Raw genomic sequence first — 20,502 nt, forward strand, 5'->3', positions numbered from 1 at the left:
TACATTCAATATTTTTGTTTTAATTATTTTCTAAATAATATTTGACTAACTAAGATGAAATATTACATGGAAATTTATTTAGCGACGCATACGCTATTCTGTAGTCAAACCAATCTTACCCGTCTTAAAAAGTTTATTAATACAACTAAATACCTAGATTGTGGCTTTACTATTCGTGCTACCCATTATTCTCTCGATATTTATAAAAAAACATAAATAAAATCGGCTTCAAGATCCTGGACACAGCATGGTAGGCAGATGAAACCTTGTGTTGAGACACTCCGTTCCTCACTTTTCGTCGAATTCTGAAGGCATTGCGTGTTGAGTGGCGGTACTCAACGACAAACTTTGTCTCGACAACAGACCGAAGAAAAGAAAATATAAATTTAAATGAATACTTTTTTGCCTCGAGTGGGGATCAAGCCCACAACTGGTTATTGAACTATAGTATCAATTTATTTTTGTTGTTAGTTATTTTGTCTACTTTTGAATTTAATTATATTTATACCTAAATATTTCATATTCAAGCATTACGTAGCTCTGTCCATTAAAATTACATCTATTTTAAAAATAAATCGGTGTAAGGACACAAATACGAGTAATAAAATCGATTATAAGTATCGACTAAATTCAAACCTAATACAAAACACTGTTTCATCAATATGTCAATGTCATTCAGTTTTACAATTTCTTTCGTGAAGAAGTTACGTTATTTTCATAATAAATACATAAATAAATAGAAAATTATAATAAAACTGACAAAGTATATAATATAGTGAACAAATGCTTGTTAGAAACCACGAGACCACCGAAACGCATTTTGTGTGTAAATAATGCATTGCATTTAACTAATTTAAGTTTTAGAATTTCGAATAACAAGTGAGTAATACTATTATTGGTAATTTAAATACCATAAATTGATTTAAATAGATTCATTTAATTTACTAACTTAATAAATAATCTAATATTTTAAAACGTAACATAATTGGTTTGATGACTAAGAACTATACAATAAAATAACAATACATTAAAAAATTATGAACAAAAATAACTAAAATCTCAATCTAAATCTAAGAAAAATTTAGCTTTATGAAGTTAATAATAGGCAAAGCAAGCAAAAAAGTTGTTTAAAAAATGTTTATTAGTTTTACTTCCTGTTTATAATGTAAATGCTGATAAACAAATTATGCCTTTGTTTAACATGTAATCTGTTACATTTAATTGTAGAGCTAAATGTACCGTACATTTTATCATTATTTTGCTTTAATGTTCATTAGTGACTATATATACTTTTTTCTTTATTATATGAAATGTTTTTTAATGCTGCTATATGCTGTGTGCAGCATGCAGCATATATAGCAGTGAAGGCAGAGGTAACCTAGTGTTAACATAGTCCATTGTCCATGCAAATCCCAATGTTTGAGGTTGTTGTTTATGAGTGAAATGTTGTTTATTGAGTGGTGGAAAACAATGCCACACTTTGCTGTACCGAATCAAGGAAATAACAATATTCCCAGAGTGGTAATCAAACCCACAACCATCACATTTACTCAAATTCTGTTTCTCTGTGCCACAATGGTTCCTCATAAATAAATAATTACCTTATGAAAAGTAATTTCTATTTTATGACTGATAAAATAGGTAGCTTTTGACTGTAAATTTTGTGGGTTTGTTTCTGCTTGGGGAAATAAATTATTTTCATTTCCTTACTCTGGTAGCAAGACAAAGTGTGGCATTGATTTCCACCACTCAACACAACATGTCATTGTAAATTGGTGGCTCATAAAGTTTTTGGAGAATTAAGTATTAGTCATTAGTCGCTTCTGTCAACCCTGTTTTTTCAAGGATATGGTGTGAAGTGTTTCTAAAAAAATATTAGCCTTATTAGAATTTGTTTAAATTTATGTTAAGTTAAAATTTGATATATTGAAAGTAGTTGTTTTATATTTTAAAATAATGTTATTAACCTTTAATCAATTACTATGATAAGGCATGTGCTCCAGAAATTAAATTCAAAGTGATTTGAAATAAAAAATATAATGTTAGTGAATATTATAAAAAAGTATATAACCCTTACTTAATTATTAATTAATTAACAAATAAAACAAAAGATTTCTCTAATTAATTCACATTAAAATGACATACATAATAAATAAATATATTAACAATAGATTTTAATAAGAGGCCATAATGGCTCTAAAAGTTATAATTATGTGATAGATCCTCAGTCTGGAGGATGATTATGATTATTTTTATTTGTCCATCCTGGTATTGGAAGACAAAGTACGGCATCCAGTTCTGCCACACAACACACAATGTCTTAAAAATGTTGGATAGGCATATCTTAACACTGGTTCTCTCTATCTATCCTACCCTGCAAGAAATAACGTAAAACTGCAAAAATAACAATTAAAGAATTAATTATATTTAAGTTTAATCATCATTAAGTAAATAAAAATATTATCATAATGATTTCAGCAAACATGGCAGATTATCACATAAGGGAGGCGGCTGAGTCGCTGTTGAGTAGTGTTACAAGTCCACCATATAGAAATTTATGTAAGTATTTAGTATCGTTAATTTGTTTTAATATTTAGCTTCACTCTTTATTTATAGGGTAGAAGAAGAATCTTAGTATTAAGACACTGTTTCCCAAGCAATTAAAATGAGATTAATAATAGGAGGCCCTATTGAGAATCAAACTTGCAACTGTTGCTTTATGGAAATTAGTTCTTACTTGAGGAAATTAAATAATTTATATTTTCATTTCGTCTGGTCTCTCTCTGGTGGGGAAGCAAAGCGCGGTGTTGAGTTCCGTCACTGAACACGCATTACCTCTAGAATTCGGCGGAAAATGGGCAAAGTTAAATAAACAATTATTTTTGTAAATATATACTTATATTTAATATGTTTATTTTGAATGAATAAGTTAAACATAAGGTGCTATTTACACACAAAGAAATGTAAAATATTTAGAAAAATACAAATATGAATAGAGGAGGTGCTCACACAACTTGAAGATTGTCGCAGTTCTTAACACTATTAAAAAATTTTGAGAAATTACACTGCGGCTTGTCATACCGGAGAATTTAAAATAATTTTATATGATTATTTTCCCAAGTATAAGTTGACCCCATAAGCGCAATGTATGTATGTACACTGTCCAACTTTTTACCTCTGACGCAAAAAGGGCTGTTTTATAAGTATGACCTGTCTGTTCCCATTTCCTGAGTAAATAACCTGATTTAAGTGCAATTTTTTTTATTCTAAAATCATGTTCAAGCTTAGAATTAGCTTAGATTATTTTATATTTTAAATGATTTTTTTTCATTTTTATTTCAGCACAATCAGTCAATGTGGTAACAGAAGATCTAATAGCGGGTCACAGACCAGAAGGCAGGATGTCATCGGTTCGACGTTTTTTCTGTCTCTTTGTCACTTTTGATATATTATTCACTAGCTTAATGTGGCTTATTTGTGTTATGGTGAGTGCTACTTTTTTTTTTGGATGGATGAATTTGAAGTTGTGCAATTTTGCTAGTATATAAAAAGTTAGCACATCAATTTTCATTTCGTATCAAAAGTAAAACAATAATAAAAAAATATTTATGACGACTGTTTAAAAGAAATATTTTTTATTTTATTGGATTTGAAGAAAAGAAATAAAGCAGAGAAACATGGTGTTCCCTCATTGCCACAATGCCGCGTTTTGTCTGACAGATAGCTCCTTTTTAAAATTTATAATATAACTAAGAAATTACATTTTTGGCTTTGATAAGTAAATCGTATTTGCTTATTTTACATAACAAATACGTTTATAAAACAATAAAAGTACACAAAAAGAGTTACTTGAGCAAATTACCTATTTAATATTTAGTACAGTAGACAGAATGAACTTATGTTAATACTACATGCTCACTTTCCGCCAAATATTCGAGTTATTTATGGTTGAGTAGCGCAGCTCAAGATTGTACATTGACTTCTAATGAGAACAAGGAAATGGAAATAATTTATCACCCCAAATGAGAATCGAACCCACAACCATTCCGTTTACATTCCACTGCTTCCTTGCACGATGGCCTCAATTTTTTTATTATTTTGCTTACAGATGAAAGGTGAAACACTAATACAAATATTTAATAGGGAAATAATACATTACAATATAAAAATATCGTTATTCGACATTGTGATAGTTGCACTTCTAAGATTTATACTGCTCATATTATTTTACGCTATACTGTATATAAATAATTGGAGTGTTATTGCGGTAAGTTGCTGTTTTCTTTTAAAGATATATTTTAGCCTCACTTCCCCCGTTCCCATTAAGAATCTTCTGTAACCTACTTTCCGCTGAATTCTTTACTTGGTGTACTTTACCAGAGGGAGGAATTGAAAGTATTAAATATTTCATTTCCTCGAGTGGGAATCGAACTCGCACGCTTTTACCACTGCGCCATGACTAGCCTCGATCTGGAATAATGTAACCAACTTAATACCTTCTTAATAGAATAATCTACAGAAAAATAAATTTCTAAGAAATTTCTATAAAAGAAATGTGCATTTTTTTTCCTAATATTGTTTTTACAAAAAAGAAAAACAGAATTCATTGTAAATGAATTTTTTAAACATCTCAATGATATTTTTATGGTATTTTGTTTATTTTTTCTAGCTCTCGACCGGAGGGACAAGTGCCTTTATATTGGGTAAAGCGTTTGTATATGATGTAAGTAAAATTCTTATATATTTTAATTACTAATAAAATTATTAATGAATTGAGATGGGCGTTGTGCGATATTTATGGGTCTCCTACTTAGATTTATAGTCTTGTATATATATCTAATAACTAGCGTCCGTTTAAAGTTATCGTTATATTAATGCTAAATTATTCAAAATCTTTACATAAATTGTGGTACATGTCACTTGACACGCAATGCCACGAACACGCAATTCGTCGGAAAGTGGGAAACGGAAATGTCTTAATGGGAACGTCAACATTAGATTTCCATTTTCTTAACATTAGATTTCCAGGTTCCCTCTGTCTATCCTGATACGTGCGGGATACAGCGTGAAGTTAAAATAAAGCTACATATTTCTATACATTACAATAATATTTATTTGTATTCCAGTGGCCAGACGCATCTCAGCCAGTGTTTCAAGTGTTCTTAATATTAACTTCTTTCACTATATCGTGGGGGGAGGCGTGGTTCTTAGACTTTAGAGTGCTACCTCAGGAGTTTCAAGCGAGACAGATATTGGAATCCATTGGTATGTTTGTATGTATATTATTACGTCTTGCGTCACGCTGTAATCCGCACACAGCAGGGTGAGGTGAGGCAGAGCCAATTCAGGGCAGCTATTAAAAAGAGCGACTGTAATAACGTTATATCTAAATAAAACCTGCGGAAAAATTATACTATCATAATGTGTAAATCATGGAATTTACTAACTAATTTAAATTCTTATTTTCTATATTTTAAACTGATTTTTTAAGATTTTTTCTTTATTTTTGTTAAATAGTATAGTGTATTTTAGAAAATAATAAGAATCTAGTGTCAAAACACTCTCTTTTCCTCTTTCCGCCTGAATTAAAAAACAAATGCAAAATAATAGTTTTATTTCTAAATGTAGATTGAATCCCCAACAATCACATTTACAGTCAGATGATGTGCCACTGGGTCAAGACGGTCTCAACTTCAAATTTATATAGGACAATTTTTTTTATCTTAACGCTATATCCTGCTTATAGCTGGGCAGAGGGAACCTAGTGTAGGTAGTAGTAGATAAAATGTTCCCTACTCACTGATCGATTTAAAAAAAACTTTGTTTGTAGAAAATTATTTTACTTACTTGTGTATCCTATTTTTTTCTGAGAGATAAAATAAAAATAGAAAGAATCCAGTGTCAAAACGCTTTCTGTCCAAATTGTTGCAAGAATGTCAAATTGAAAATAATGACTTTGATCCTCATGAGGGTTCTCAATCATCGCATTTACAACCACACACTTTATCTACACTACATTATTCTACAATAGAACCTTAATCAACAGTACATAGAAACACAACGGAGAGAACACCCCTCCTGGCACAAAGGCCTCCGCCCTCCACCCACGGAGAATCCACGGTGAACTGGTTCTCCCCCGTCGACACGCCCGAGTCGAGTCCACATCCGAGGATCCGAGATGTTATATTGACACAGGACTTGGTGAGTGTTTATTTGTTACCAGTATATAGGGAAGTGGATGGTTTAATTTTTTTTATAGTGTTAATGTAAATAATCATACATTTCTTTACGTGACATCTATGGTGTAAGTTTAATAAAGTAAGACAAAAGCTAACTGATGTAAAAAAATGTTATGACTGTATAAAAAACAAACTATATTGTGGGCAGTCATGGCTCAGGAGCACAAGCATGTGACTAAACGCGATAGGTTCAGGTTGAAGCCAAGCTGCAAGAGAATAGTCATGCTTTAAACTAGTAGCTTTACACTGTATAGCGCGGATAACTTATTACCAGTTATTACCAGTGGGAACCTAGTGTTAAGACATTTCTTCTCATTAAATTCACATTCACTCCTCTACATAGCGTCGAATTTTGGAGCACCAGCAGCAGAGCGAAGATATTATATATTCCATTACCTCGAGTGGGGATCAAACACACAAATCGTCACGTTTACGTTCGCGCGACTCGACTGGCCTCAATATTGGTTTTCATTTTTAAAAAATGCGAAAATTCTAAAGTGGCGACGACTGGCAGGCTTAGTCTAAACTCGAAGTAATTAACATTTACCTAAGTAATAAGGGAAACAGCAGTGTTAAGATCCGCCTCTCAATTCGCATTAGCTCGAAATGGGGCAATATGTGGGCTGGATTATGTGATACCCTAACCCTATGATTGCTTAAAATGAAAACAACATTCTCATAATAAAAAAATATTCTCCCATTTTTCTCTATTCTCCTATATTGTTACATTATTATGTATATGATTAATATAAATATTTAATCAAATATTTTATCTAAATATTTAATCATAGACAGCATAATAAATTAATCGTTGACCTGCGGTTCTATTAAACTTCCCGTTCAATAAATAGGTTAATTACTAACCAATGGTTATTGATCTTTATTAGAGTTGATTGTTCCTCTGAATTTTAACTGAAAAATATTTAAGATATATCTTTAATACAAGAATGGAATTCTAAATACATTTTTGTACTTTTTAAAATGTAAATACGCGAAGATCAGTAAACAATATTTCAGAATATATACATTGTTCTCTCTCTTGTTTTTATAATGACTTATAATTAAAAAATAACAATAAGCTATTTACCAAACTAATTAATGAGTTGCAAGCATCAATAGCAGGTATTAAAACTAACCCGAGGGTTTTCTGGTCATAGGTCAAGAATCAGATGAAGCTTAGATTAAAAATCCATTAGATTAAGTGAAGACAAATAGTGTATAAAAAAATGTCTTCCACCGTATTCTTCAAAGTGGAAAAAAATATCATATAGGGAAAACATAATGAAGTTCGATCAGGTAGACGAAGCGCGGTGTTTAGTTCCGCCAAATAACACAAGCGGATTGTCTTTACATTTGGTTCTTCCTGCATACCCCGTTATATGAAAGAGGTGCATGAAAATAAAAAGACAAAACAATTTTTACTAACTTAAAAAAGAAAAACAATTCAAATATCGATGTATACTTTGTAATTATCACATAAGTACTTAGGATTAATAGAGATTGTCTGTATTGTTATCGTGTTATTAAAAAAATCACGTTTAATAGTAATTCGTATGATTTTCGATTTATATATTTTATGCTTGGATGAATAAAGTTAGATATTTGTCAGTTTGTGAAGTAATTTCTTTTTTGTTGCTGTTATCCCTCATGCTAGGCAGAAGAAACACCCACACTGTGGCGTGGTTCTTACCTTCCTAGCAAAATGTATTACATAAATTCATATTCAGCTTCACGCAGTATCCCTCACACAGCAGGATAGGCAGAGGGAACGTAGTGTTAAGACACTCCGTTCCCCTCTTTCTGCCGAATTCTGGAGGCATTGCGTCTTAAGTAGCAGAACTCAACGCCAAATTTATTATTTACTTATTATATCGGTGTAACATTACAGTTTTTTAATTATACAAAAAACATAGTTAATAACTGATAATTTGTCATTTATTTCAATAACAGAGTAATAAGTAACTTTCCATTTCAACATTCCGTAGCAGTTGTCTTAACTAAATTAAATAAAATGGTTTACTCTCAGTGAGATTAGAACCCACATCATCGCAACGACTTGCTCAATACTTTTAATGTACCATTAAGTAAATTAATTGATTATTTAAAAAGATAACTTAATGTGTTGATAATATTATTTAATCGTATAAAATTATCATTTAATTACTTTTATTTAAATACTGTTACAATGTGAGCCAATGTCAAATAAGTAGTTATAATTAAAAATATAAAAAAGTGGCTTCATGCTGTATCTCGCATAGGGTCAAGGGAAGTCAGAGGGAACCTAGTTAAAGAAACTCCTCTACCCACGCACCGTCTTATTTTCAAAACATTGTGGCGGTACTAAACGCCGTGAAAATATTTAGGTATTCATATAATTCATCAAAATATAAATATGTAGATACATATTTGTTTTTTTTTCGCAATGGTTGTAGGCTCTAGGTCAAATTCTAGTAATATAAAAAATATATTTCTCTCTCTTTGCTCTGGTGTCGAGGCAAAGCGCGGCGTTGAGTTCTGCCATTCAACAGACAGTGGCTCCAGAAATGGGCAGAAAGTGGGAAACGAAGAGTCTTAAAAACACTAGGTTCCCTCTGCCTACCCTGCTGTGTGCAGGATACAGCGTGTAATATAAAAAAATATTTCACTTTCCACCCAAATGAGTTAAATGGCAAACGAAAATTAAAAAGAAAGTAATTTATGTCCAAAAAAAATAATATTAAATGTCAACTGAATGACGGTGGCAGAAATATTTAATTTAAACAATATAATTTCAGCCAATTAAATCATAAGTCATTTTAATTTTTATCAATAAATATAGTTAGCAAATGCATTATATTTAGTTCAAAGGTCACATCACTATAGCGATAAGCGTATTTGTCGAGTTTTATTTATTTTAAATAATATAGTTTTTGTTACTATCGTAGCAAAGTTGACACATCCTGGACTACTTGGAGTTAGTCGTAGGTTCAAAGTTCTACATTTTTATCTTTAAACTTTTGACTTCGGCCTCGCCCTCGTGGTCGAGGAACTATATACTCATCGTGTATGACACATGTGACCTTACGAATGCAGGAGGTAGCTCTGATCTCAGGAACTAACCTAATATAACTTAAATAAATTATAAAAAATAAAAATAATAAAATATAAAAATTTTAATATAACCTTATAGCCCATAAATTGTGGGATTTGAATCAGCGCCATAGCCAAGCGCTATGGCCACTAACCCGTACACTAGCTTCACTCTGTACTTACTTTAATAAATTTCTGCTACCCAAAACGAATTGCTAAAAAATATCGTTTATTAAGTTTTTTTAGTTTAAGTTTTAAAGTCTTTTTCCACATTTAATAAAATATTACTTAGACCACAATTAATTTTATAATAATGTTTTTGGTAAAATTAATAAATAATAACATAAATTTCGTTTATATTATCTACATATAATATCTATGCAAGTTAGATATTAAAAGATATGAAATAATAAAAACATTATATTTTTATTTGTGTCCGTAGTTTAAAATATGCATAAATTTACATTAATGTGTGTATATTATATAATTATAAGCATTATGCATATTTTTATCTTCCGCATTTACCGTGGAAATTAGTAGATGGAACCTAACGCCGCTGTTTGTTTCCAAACAACTATAACTAACCGTTGAAAGATTACCGTGTTTATGGCTAAAAACGGTACACACAAAGGCACAAACTACCGATATAGAAATGTAGTGTTAAGCCATCATTCCCATCAAGACACTTCCGTTCTCCTCATTTCGTCAAATTTTAGAGACATTGCGTGTTAATTGGCGTAGCTCAACGCCGCGCTTTTCCCCTTACCAGGACAAGGAAACCACTCTTGTACTCCTACACCACGGGTGGTCCCATCTTATTACCTGGTGTCTCATTATATGCTTTCACAGAAATTATATTATGACACAATTAAGATTTTCTGTTACCATAACACTTACGTGTTGTTTTCCATTACAAAGAACAATGCATATTGGATACCTACCTCAGTTAACTTTTTGGGACTTCCCCGTAGATTTCTTTTGTGACCAGACTTCATAGGCTTTTATAGGATTATAGAATAATAAACTTGTAAAACATAGAAATTGGAAATATTTGCTTTCTTAATTTATTTAATGATTGTTTTATTTATATTATTATCTATATAACATTTTAAAAAAATCTGTTGATATTCTTGTCGATTCGATATTTGAATGCTTAATGTCGTCAAAAGATGAAGAACAGAGTAGGTACCTAACATAATCATAAATCTATACAAATGAGGCCGTTCTTGCACAATGGGTCTGCGATCGGAGAAAGTGGGGAACGGAGTGTCTTAACACTAGGTTCCCTCTGTCTACCGTGCTATGTGCGGGATACAACATAAATTCTGATTTTTTGTTTTTTTTTTTTCATATGAAATGTTCGAAAATGTCTACAAATATTTATTTTCTTTATCTCGTTTAAACGTTGCTAGGTCGCAGTTGGTTTATCTTTTTATACTATATCAGTCGGTAGATATGTTTTGTCGTCACTCGATGGACCGGTATACCTAGTCTACTTTTTATAACTAAATTTGATATTTGAATCAAATTACATACTGTAAATGCGATGTTTGCCTCCCACTCACAGAAATGGATTATTTAATATTCCTACTTCCAACAATATGACAATGCTCAGTGTTGAGTTACGCCACTCAACACGCAATGTCTTGAAAATTGGATATTCGGATTCGGCCACTCAGAAGCTAGCTGTGGAAACTGTAAATCTGCGCATGCGCATCTGATTTAATCTTAGGATTTTTCCTTACTTTTGATTATTTTCGTTCGGAGTGCACAATGTGCAAAAGTTCAAAAAGCCTAACTTTTAGGGGCCAAGATCCGCCGACCGTACTGTAGCTTTGTTTTTGCACCGAAATCTTCATTCTGCAATACTAATCTTCAACTTTATAATATTCGTCATCACTCACATTAGTTAGTCGGACGCGGCACCGCGTGGCGTTTGCACGTGTTTTTGTTTTAATTTAAGTTGGTTAAAGTGATTTTTTAAATGTTGTTTTTTTAATGTTTTTGAAAATATTAATTTATAAACTTTGTTTTTTGTATATATAGTTTTTTGTGTAATAGGATATAGAATTCTAAAGTGGATTTGAAACGAGTTATAGTATTTGAAGTTGTTTAGATTTAGATAGTTGTTATAGGGGAATTGTGCTTAAGATGACATACTTTTTGTTTGAAGACAAATATTTCAAATAAATAAAGTGATCTGAGAACGGCATATTGCGTATACTATTATATATTTCATAATCAACGAAATTATTTTAGTTTCAGAACAATCATCTTTCAAACATCATAAAAATAAACAAAAATCGCACTTAGGTCGACCAGAGTAAGACGAAATATCCACAGGGTAAAATGACATACTTAGTATGTGGCATAAAAATGCCATCATTATTTGTCGAGCATAGTTCACAAATAAATAGTTTCTTCTTTGCTGGGGGGCTTTTAAACAGTATTAAGGCCAGATTCATATATGTTGCAAATTTTATGAGGTTGGATTCCGTTATCAGTCACTTCCTCTTCCAAAAGGGAAATAAGCTTCGTCACCTGCGTCTATTGAATGCCCTTACTCTAGCAGCCTTATCCATGTCTTCTTGTGACCAATATATATTCGTTTGTAATTGCCAGGCATTTTGTAGGTAAAGCAAAAAAAATACATCGATTCTATTTATAAGGGTAAGATAGTATGCCATCTTATACTCACGTTTTGTATGTCATCTTACCCAATAGATATATGAATTTAATTTTAACTGTTGTGACAAAAGTTTATAGGTTAGGATGCGCTTTAAGCGTTAGTTGTGTCATATAATAACCCTATTTTACATTTATAATTAGTTCAAATAGAAAATCTTTATCTTACATATCTTTTCACCATCAAGCAAAAGCGAAAGAAAAATTTGTTGCAATTGAAAATAACGAAAACACGAATTACTTGCCCATCTGCATTCATTTGCAGTCATACTGAACTTAAGCACTAGCTGCATCTACAGACACTCTCTAAAACGTCACAAGATCGCACTTAGCGCTAATAGTTTCATCAATATTGGTAGTGTGTCATCTTATCATAGTATGCCATCTTGAGCACAATTCCCCTACCTATATTTGAATATCAGTTCTACATAGTTATGTACTATTAGTCCTTTGTTTATTTTGGTCTAGGAGTATTATTTACATATATTATCACATTTTTATATTATTTTTTCTATTTTAATCTTTACTAATTCTATACTTATTGTCCGGAAAACGTAGAAATATCGTATAAATATCGTCGTATTAATAAAAGTAAATAATTTTTTGTTTGCGATTATAATTTGTCATGGTTCTTGATCTCGCTAATTATAATTAATTAGTTTTTCTTTTAGTATATATTTAACAGTCAATTGATGTACTATATTTTAAAGTAATAATTATGAAATAAATGTTATTTTATATTCCTCATAATAGAAACAACATTTAAATTTATAAATTAATATTTTTATGACATATAGATTCATCAAATTTTAAAACTAATAAAGTTAAATCAGTGCTCAATAAACTAAATAAATTAAAAAAAAATGGCGTCCTCATCCGAAATTCCTGCCATTTCTGATAAAGAAATCGACCAACATATCGGAGAACTGGAGAATGTTGGTACCGAAGAAGAATTAGAGAAGAAGCTTGATAGTATGAGTATTCTGGGTTTCTCCATAGCTAATATAATGAAGTCGATATTCAATAGAAGTAGCAATGAACCGTTCAAGGCTGAATGGTTAACAGTAAGTGTGTTTATTTTGACAGTTTATATAAAAAAATATGACAAAAATGTTTTTTTTTAATTATAAATGCTATGTTTTTAAATTTAAGAGTTTATAGGAGAATTAATATAATATTTTAACATTATTTAAATCAAATCTGTGTCCGTTTATATAATGTGTGGCACGGTCTATACTACTGGACCTATACGCTCATATCTTACTTAGCTTTGATATGCTGACTTTTTTTCTTTAGTCTGGGTTGAAAGGTTTTATTTCAATTAAGACTGGATAATAAATCTATTAATAGAAGTTTTTGATGTTGATGTTACTCAGAAATTGTATCTAAAGAATGACCATTTGGCTATTCTTTAAAATTTTAATTTTGTTTTTTTATGCTTTACATTGTATCCCACATACAGCAGAAATGCATGGAGAATTTAGTGTTTAAACACTCTGTTTCTCTATCAATTGTTATTATACTAATTTCAATAAAAAATTTCGTTAATGCCAATTTGCTTCCAATATAATTCATATTATGTAGATAAAAAGGTCACGGCCCCTTTAATTCAATGAACTGCAGCTGCTGTGTTTATCTCGATTGGTTAAAGTATTCGAAACTAATATTTTATGATAGTAATAAAATTGTTTTAATTAATAAAGAATAATTGATTTTCAATATGTTAAGATTGTTTTTATTATATTCTTAATTGTTTGAATTTTATATAAAATAAAACGTTACGTTATAATCAGTCCTTTACTGTAAGTACTTACATATTATGTATTGGCCATGCACTAGTCTCTCGGTGGCCGTCGCCGGCGGCTCTCGTATTAATTGAAGAGATAGAAATAGAGAATTAATTATATGATAATATATGCAAATAACAAAAAAAGTAATAGTTACTAGCAATATAATAATTTTAAACATTTTAGTGAAAAAACTAACGTTAAATATACATCAAATTCATAGGCTATCGTCATCCACATCTAGCGGCCTTGAGATCTGCCACTCAACGTGCAATTCCCCCGTCCCTCGACTCTTAAGGAACGTACTGCCTAAAAACTGGGTTCCGTGTGCCTATCCCGCTATATGCGAGATAAAGCACGAAGAGAATCCAAGAGTGTATTGGAGCTAGATTTTAAGAAAATATAAAAGTCTATTATAACATAAATACAATTAACTTCCAGATAGACGAATACAAAAACATGGCCGAGGAGAGTTTGCAGAACGCGTACAAAACAATCAACCTGCCGAGCTGGAAGTTGGAGAAGAGAGGCAGCCACAAGGGAGACGTAGTCGAGTCGAAACAGACCGAGCAGTTCGGCAAAGTCTATAGGTTCTCTGTAAGTATATATTTTTGACCCATTTTAAAAAAAGGGGGTTATCGGTTTGCGGTTGCGGAATACAGTGTGAAGCTGATAGAAAAAAGGTCTCGAGGTTGATTGTCTTTACCACCAAAGCGATGATATATATTATGTAAGTTTAGTTTTATTTCTTTGTTTATTATTTTTATATTATTTCTTTTCAGGGCATAGTCGATTGTCCAGCGAAATTTCTGTTTGAGGAATTCAAGAACAATTTAACAAAACTACCCGAGTGGAATCCCACCATATTGAAGAGTGAATTAATTAAGGTATTAATTTTAATGACTTTTATTATTGATATATAAAGATGTTTTTGTATGTTTGTTTGTGTTTGAATATATTATTTACAGAAATTAGGACGTAAACGTGCTAAATTTTAAATGGCTAAGTTTTTTTTTTTTCAAACAAAGTTTTAAATTGTTTGACTCAATACGCAGTGCCTCTAAAATTTGATGGAAAGTGGAGAACGGAAGTGTCTTAATAATCCCAGTTTTCCTCTGCCTACCCTGTGGGATACAGCGTGAAGCTTAAATTTTAACATGTAAACGCAATGGATTCGATTCCTCGGTGGAATTAATTAATCGCTCGAAAGTGATTATCTCGACACTAAGTTTTCTTTATTATTTACCTCATTTTTATATATTTTTAGGAAGTAGGACCAGGAATAGACCTCTCGTACCAAGTAACAGCGGGCGGTGGTCGCGGGATCATAGCCCCGCGTGATTTCATCATATTACGTCGTAGCGCAGCCGTGTCCAACGAGGGGGTCGTCGTGGAATCGAACCCGCAGTGTTACATGACGAGCGGTGTGAGTGTACAAGTGCCAGGGTATCCGCCGCAGAGGGATATGGTCAGGTTAGTATGTTTGTTTTTAGCTTTACGCAGTATTTCACATATAGCAGGGTAAACAGAGGGAACCTCCTGTTATATACTCCTTCCCTCCCTTTTCGGAGTGGCAGAATCCAACGCCGCGCTTTGCCTCGATACCAGAGCGTAGAAATGAAGATTTCATTCCCCAAGTGAGAATTGAACCCACAACCATCACATTTACAATCGCACGCTTGTACTTCTGCGATCCTCTTGTCCTCCTGAAAACTTTCTACAAAAAATGGAAAACGGTCAAATTTTACATATTTTAAGACATTCCGTAATATAACTCCGCGCTATGTCTTGAGTGAACAGAATGTCTTAACACTAAGTTACCTCTGCCTACCCTGCTATGTGGAAGATACAGCGTGAAGCTGATAAATATTGAAACAATCATATTAATCAAGTAAAACGCGCAGTTTCAAACCGTGTTCCATATAAAATTTTATACAGAATTTTCAATGCCCACGTTTCTAATAATATGTAATAATTTCTTTGTAATTTCAGAGGTCACAATAAAGTCGGCTGTTGGTGTTTAACGCCGAAAGCTGTTGAAACGAGCGATGGCAAAATCGAACAGAAAACTGTCTTCCAGTGGCTAATGTGCTGTGATTTAAAAGGTATTTCTAACATTTTTTATTTGAAGCTTTACGCTTATTTAATATTTACCATCGCACTAGAACAGAAAAAATGATCTGGCAACTTTGCTATAAGCGGAATATAGCGTGAAACTAAAAACACAAAAGTTTATCTGATCTGTATCCTTTAATTGCCGTCATATTTAATAAAAGTATTACAAATTTACACAAAATAAAACCACGAGTCTATAAAAACATGGTAACATTTGACATGAGAACTCCACTTTAATTTTTGACGTGGTTATCTTGAATCGATGAACACCGGCTGCACGCACTATTAAGCATGACTCATTGTCACGTTCCGCCTGTGCCGAGCGTGCAAGCGAGAGCACAGAACAAGCGATAGAGAGGCGCGATTGGCCTAGGCGTTCATGTTGTTACTTGTATTTAATCTGTTTAATTTAATTTAAAAAAAAATAAGGAATGCAAATAAAGGTTAATAAAAATTTTAATTTAATGATAATAATTCATTTCAATTCATAAAAGTATAATACTTTACAGACTAGTTAATTTTTTTCTTATCTTGAAAATTTGATTGATTTTTTTCCATTTTTCAGGTAAAATACCTCAATTTGTGTTAGACGCCGCTTTCGCAACTGTCATGTTGGATTATATAGTTCACGTGAGGAAGTTTGCTGCGGAGTGTAAAGCCAAGGGATTATTTTAGTACATACTGGCGACCCAAATGCGTCTTCGCCTGCTTAAACTTTTTGTTATATTACAGCCAAATTATATAAAACCTTCTCATAAATTGTAACTTATGTGTTAGTCTGATGTTTCATCTAAATCCGTTCAGTAGTTTTGCGTGAAGGTGGAACAAACATTCACATTTGTAATATTAGTAGGATATGTATATAGATGTATAATTTAAGAGTAAATAGTGAATTCAAAAAGTATATATTTTATAATGATCATAAATAATCCAAGTTAAAATTTGCGTATTTGTATTTTTTTCTTTTACCAGTGGTTCTCAATTTTAAAATAACATTTTCTTTTAAGTAGGCTTAAATAAACAAAAATATTTCCTTTATCTATTAGTATAGATTATTTATAATTATTATAAAATATATACTTTTTTGAATATAAAAATGTACGAATACATAACGAGAAAAAAACGATTTTAAACATTTCTTAGTCGTTTTTGTTTTAAGTTCATTGTTTTTTTTTACATTGGCAAAGGAAACAGTTAATGTTATAATACACCTGACATTTGGCTCATTTAAAGGCAGGTAGGAAATCTTTTACAATAGTTAATATTTTGGAAATGTACATAATATATATGTATATGTATATATGTATATTTATATATATTAGGGTTGAAGATAATTAAAGCCACCAATTTGTGAAATCTTTATTTTACTTCAGAATCTTGCTTTCTAGTTGCAGTTTAAATTATAAATACGTTTCTATGGTTCAAGAAAATTTAGTTTACTAAATCGGACTGTCTTTATGATACTGAAATTCAATAATTTATTTCTATTTTCTTTTTTTTTCGTATTATTTTATCTCTCGAGTACAAATATTCTTAACATTTTACAAATCTGTCTATACAAAGAGGTGCTTAAGGGAATGTAAAAGAAGATTCGATTAAGAGATTTTTTTTGATTTAAATAGTAATTCCAAAGAGAATAGTCAAATTTTCGTCATCAGAAATGGGTTCAGTAGTTTTTAGACCGTGTGTATCCACGAATTTCTGGGCAAAAGATTGAGATATGTTAAAATATGGGTAAAATGATATAGGAACACCTAAGTAACTGACAGATATTTTAATTTGGTTTTAGTTTTTAAATAAACACTTTTTTATTGTGTAAATATATAAGTTGTCGTTACATTATCGTTACTTTTTTTACCGTACAATTTTTTTTATTTAATTTTGTTACGATATAAACTCAGGAATACTTCCACTTTGTAAAACTACAATATATATAATATAATACATATAAAAAAACTACTAATAAGATTTAATAATTCTGAAGAATATATTTAATATTCTACTGGCCTAACTGCTTGATTTCATAGTAATAAAGTTAATATACTCAAAGACCAAATACTACAATTAAATTAAGCTCACATTGCTATTAAATAATTAAAATAATCTATAGAAAAGTCTTTTTTTTTTATACAGCACAAGTCCTTTTTAATAAACAGGTGTTAAAATTAACCATATAAGATGAAAATTTAATGCTTAAACTAAAAATGTATTTAATGTGATTACTGCTCATTTAAATTAAGAAATAAATATATAATTTTGGTATAAATTTGAGAAGGGTACTTTTTGATTATGAAATATATTTTTGGCTTTGGAAAAGTTTTACTATATATTAATAAATCAATATTTGTTTTAACCATGACAATATATTTTTTATTTTTATTTTTCTTTTATTAGGCATTATATTTTAATGCCTCTGCCTTTCAAAAATAGAAATAAAGATATTATATTGTTTTTTTCTTTTATGTTCTTTTTTTATAGACACAGTGCATGCATTTTTTAACTTTTAGTTAATTAAGTTTAAAATGAACGAATTTGTAAAATTTTGTACTGAAAATCGGCAGGTTTATAATAAAATCATTTATTAAATTACTTAGTTTTATTATCACCTTTCATTGAAACCAAAAAGGAAAAAAAGAGTATAAAAAGCCTAGATCTTAATTATTTTGACAATTATAAGTTTATTTAAAACTGAAAAACATTAATAAATTAAAGCACATAATAACCGTCATATATTATTCTTAAAACAATTGTTCATAGGTTTTACCTTGATTTTATTTAAATAATTCGGACTTTCTTTTTATGAAAATAAATAGTAAGCTTTAATTTCTATTAAATGGATCTCATCCATTTTATGTATTGTATGTTGCTTGACTTGTAATTCTTATTACCAATAAATTATGATTATAATTTTCGTCATTACCCATAATAGTCTTCCCATAAATAAACAAAATTATTTCCCAACATTCAATTAAACCATTTGGTTCAAAAGTAATTGAATTATTAAAAAAAAACACTGATCAGTTATATAATTAACTATAATAGGAGGATTATTTACTAAATAATTCTCCTATTATATCAATAAAATTTAAAATCAATGAAACTAAATCACGACTGGCCTCATTAATATATTAACTACTCTGATAAACTTTCCTAATTTAACAAAAACTCTTATAAACTTTTTAGAAGATGTTTTGAAATGTTTTCTAGCCTTGATTCATATATAATATAATGAAAAAGTAATTAAAAGCGTAATAATTATATAAAAATAAAAAAAATATTAATAAAGACTTAATAACTATGTATATAAAACATATTTATATACAATCACAACAATATATACAAACTAAACAAATCGTTATTAATTAAATTATCTTTTATTTCTCCTACTACCCCCAGAAACTATAATAAAGACAGGCTGTCACTACGGTGTAACTTTAGTCTTCCATATTGAATAAAACAAGCACTGCCGTTTTGTCTCAATAATAAAAATGTCGGACAGTTCAGACATTGAATTGCAGTCGTCATTGCCGAAAAAAACAACCAAGAAACTTCCAAAAAGCCCAACAGCAGAAACATTGAAGAAATACGATCCCAAGAAAATAACTACCAAAGAAATGATTCACCAAGCGCTGGTTGATTTGAAAAGTCGCAAAGGTACGTCTATATATGCCATTAAAAAGTATATAGAAGAAAACTATGAAGTTAATGTTGAAAAAATTAATTATCTTATTAAGAAGTCCATAAAAACTAGTGTCGAATTGGGAACAATTGTGCAAACTAAGGGTATAGGTGCGTCTGGATCGTTTAAACTGGCTGCTGGCAAAGATAACTTGGAAAATAAAAAGAAAAAACCAAAGAAAGAAACGAAAGTGTCTGATAAAACCGAAAAATCAAAAGAGAGACCAGCTAAAGCTAAACCTGCGAAAAAAGAAACAGAGAAAAAGGTTGAGAAAAAGCCAAAAAAAGTGGAAATTGCTAAAAGTGCTAAAAATAAAGATGAAAAAGATAAATCTGCTCCATCGAAAGTAAGTAAGAAAAAAGATAAAGAAAAATCTGTTACTTTAAAGAAAACTCCATCCAAAAAACGTTCGGCCATGATGAAAAGAAAAAGTATTGGTTCGATCATTAAGCCGCCTAAAATGAAGCCCAAGGCTAAAGTCTAAATTCTTAATTAAGTATGTCAAATATAAAGTGATAGTCAAAATAAGTATAAATTCATCATTTAGAACAATAATTATATTAAATTTGTTTGCTATTTTTTTCTTCTTTTATTATCATTGTTTTAAAAATAATTTGTTTCGTTTAGATACTTTATTTATGAAAAATTATTTACTTAGCTAATTTTAATTAGCGAAGGTAGAGTGAAGTATTTATTTGAGTGCGTTGTAATGTTTCTAAATATACCCGATTTTTTTTTTGTAAAAGTTTATTATTATTATATTATAGTCAATGATTTTATTATTTTATATAGTGAAATACAAATTAGCCTATATAAATAAAATAAAGATAATATTGCAAAAAAATATAAAAATCTTTTCTTTTATAACATAAATCATACTTAGGTAGGTACATTACGTATGAATTATTAAGAAAATTGTTTTATACAT

The 20,502-nt window shown here is 30.4% G+C and overlaps 2 protein-coding genes across 2 annotated transcripts; both read left to right on the forward strand.

Moving 5' to 3' along the window:
- Positions 1–675: 675 nt before the first annotated feature.
- Positions 676–18,481, forward strand: Start1 (Steroidogenic acute regulatory protein-like). The gene is made up of 12 exons (XM_085187802.1): positions 676–879; positions 2,479–2,559; positions 3,343–3,485; positions 4,109–4,267; positions 4,670–4,723; positions 5,127–5,265; positions 6,047–6,201; positions 14,222–14,377; positions 14,563–14,667; positions 15,048–15,253; positions 15,773–15,885; positions 16,461–18,481. Exons 2-12 carry the CDS (start codon positions 2,484–2,486, stop codon positions 16,568–16,570), a joined length of 1,416 nt encoding a protein of 471 aa, XP_085043928.1. The 5' UTR covers positions 676–879; positions 2,479–2,483; the 3' UTR covers positions 16,571–18,481.
- An 835-nt stretch (positions 18,482–19,316) lies between these two features.
- Positions 19,317–20,154, forward strand: LOC146537359 (uncharacterized). The gene has a single exon (XM_085187872.1). It carries the CDS (start codon positions 19,384–19,386, stop codon positions 20,056–20,058), a length of 675 nt encoding a protein of 224 aa, XP_085043998.1. The 5' UTR covers positions 19,317–19,383; the 3' UTR covers positions 20,059–20,154.
- The last annotated feature ends 348 nt before the right edge of the window (positions 20,155–20,502 follow it).

This window comes from Heliconius melpomene, chromosome 7 (genome assembly GCF_056956725.1).
Source record: "Heliconius melpomene rosina isolate 202511_hmr_F chromosome 7, ASM5695672v1, whole genome shotgun sequence".
Classification (NCBI taxonomy): Eukaryota; Metazoa; Arthropoda; class Insecta; order Lepidoptera; family Nymphalidae; genus Heliconius; species Heliconius melpomene.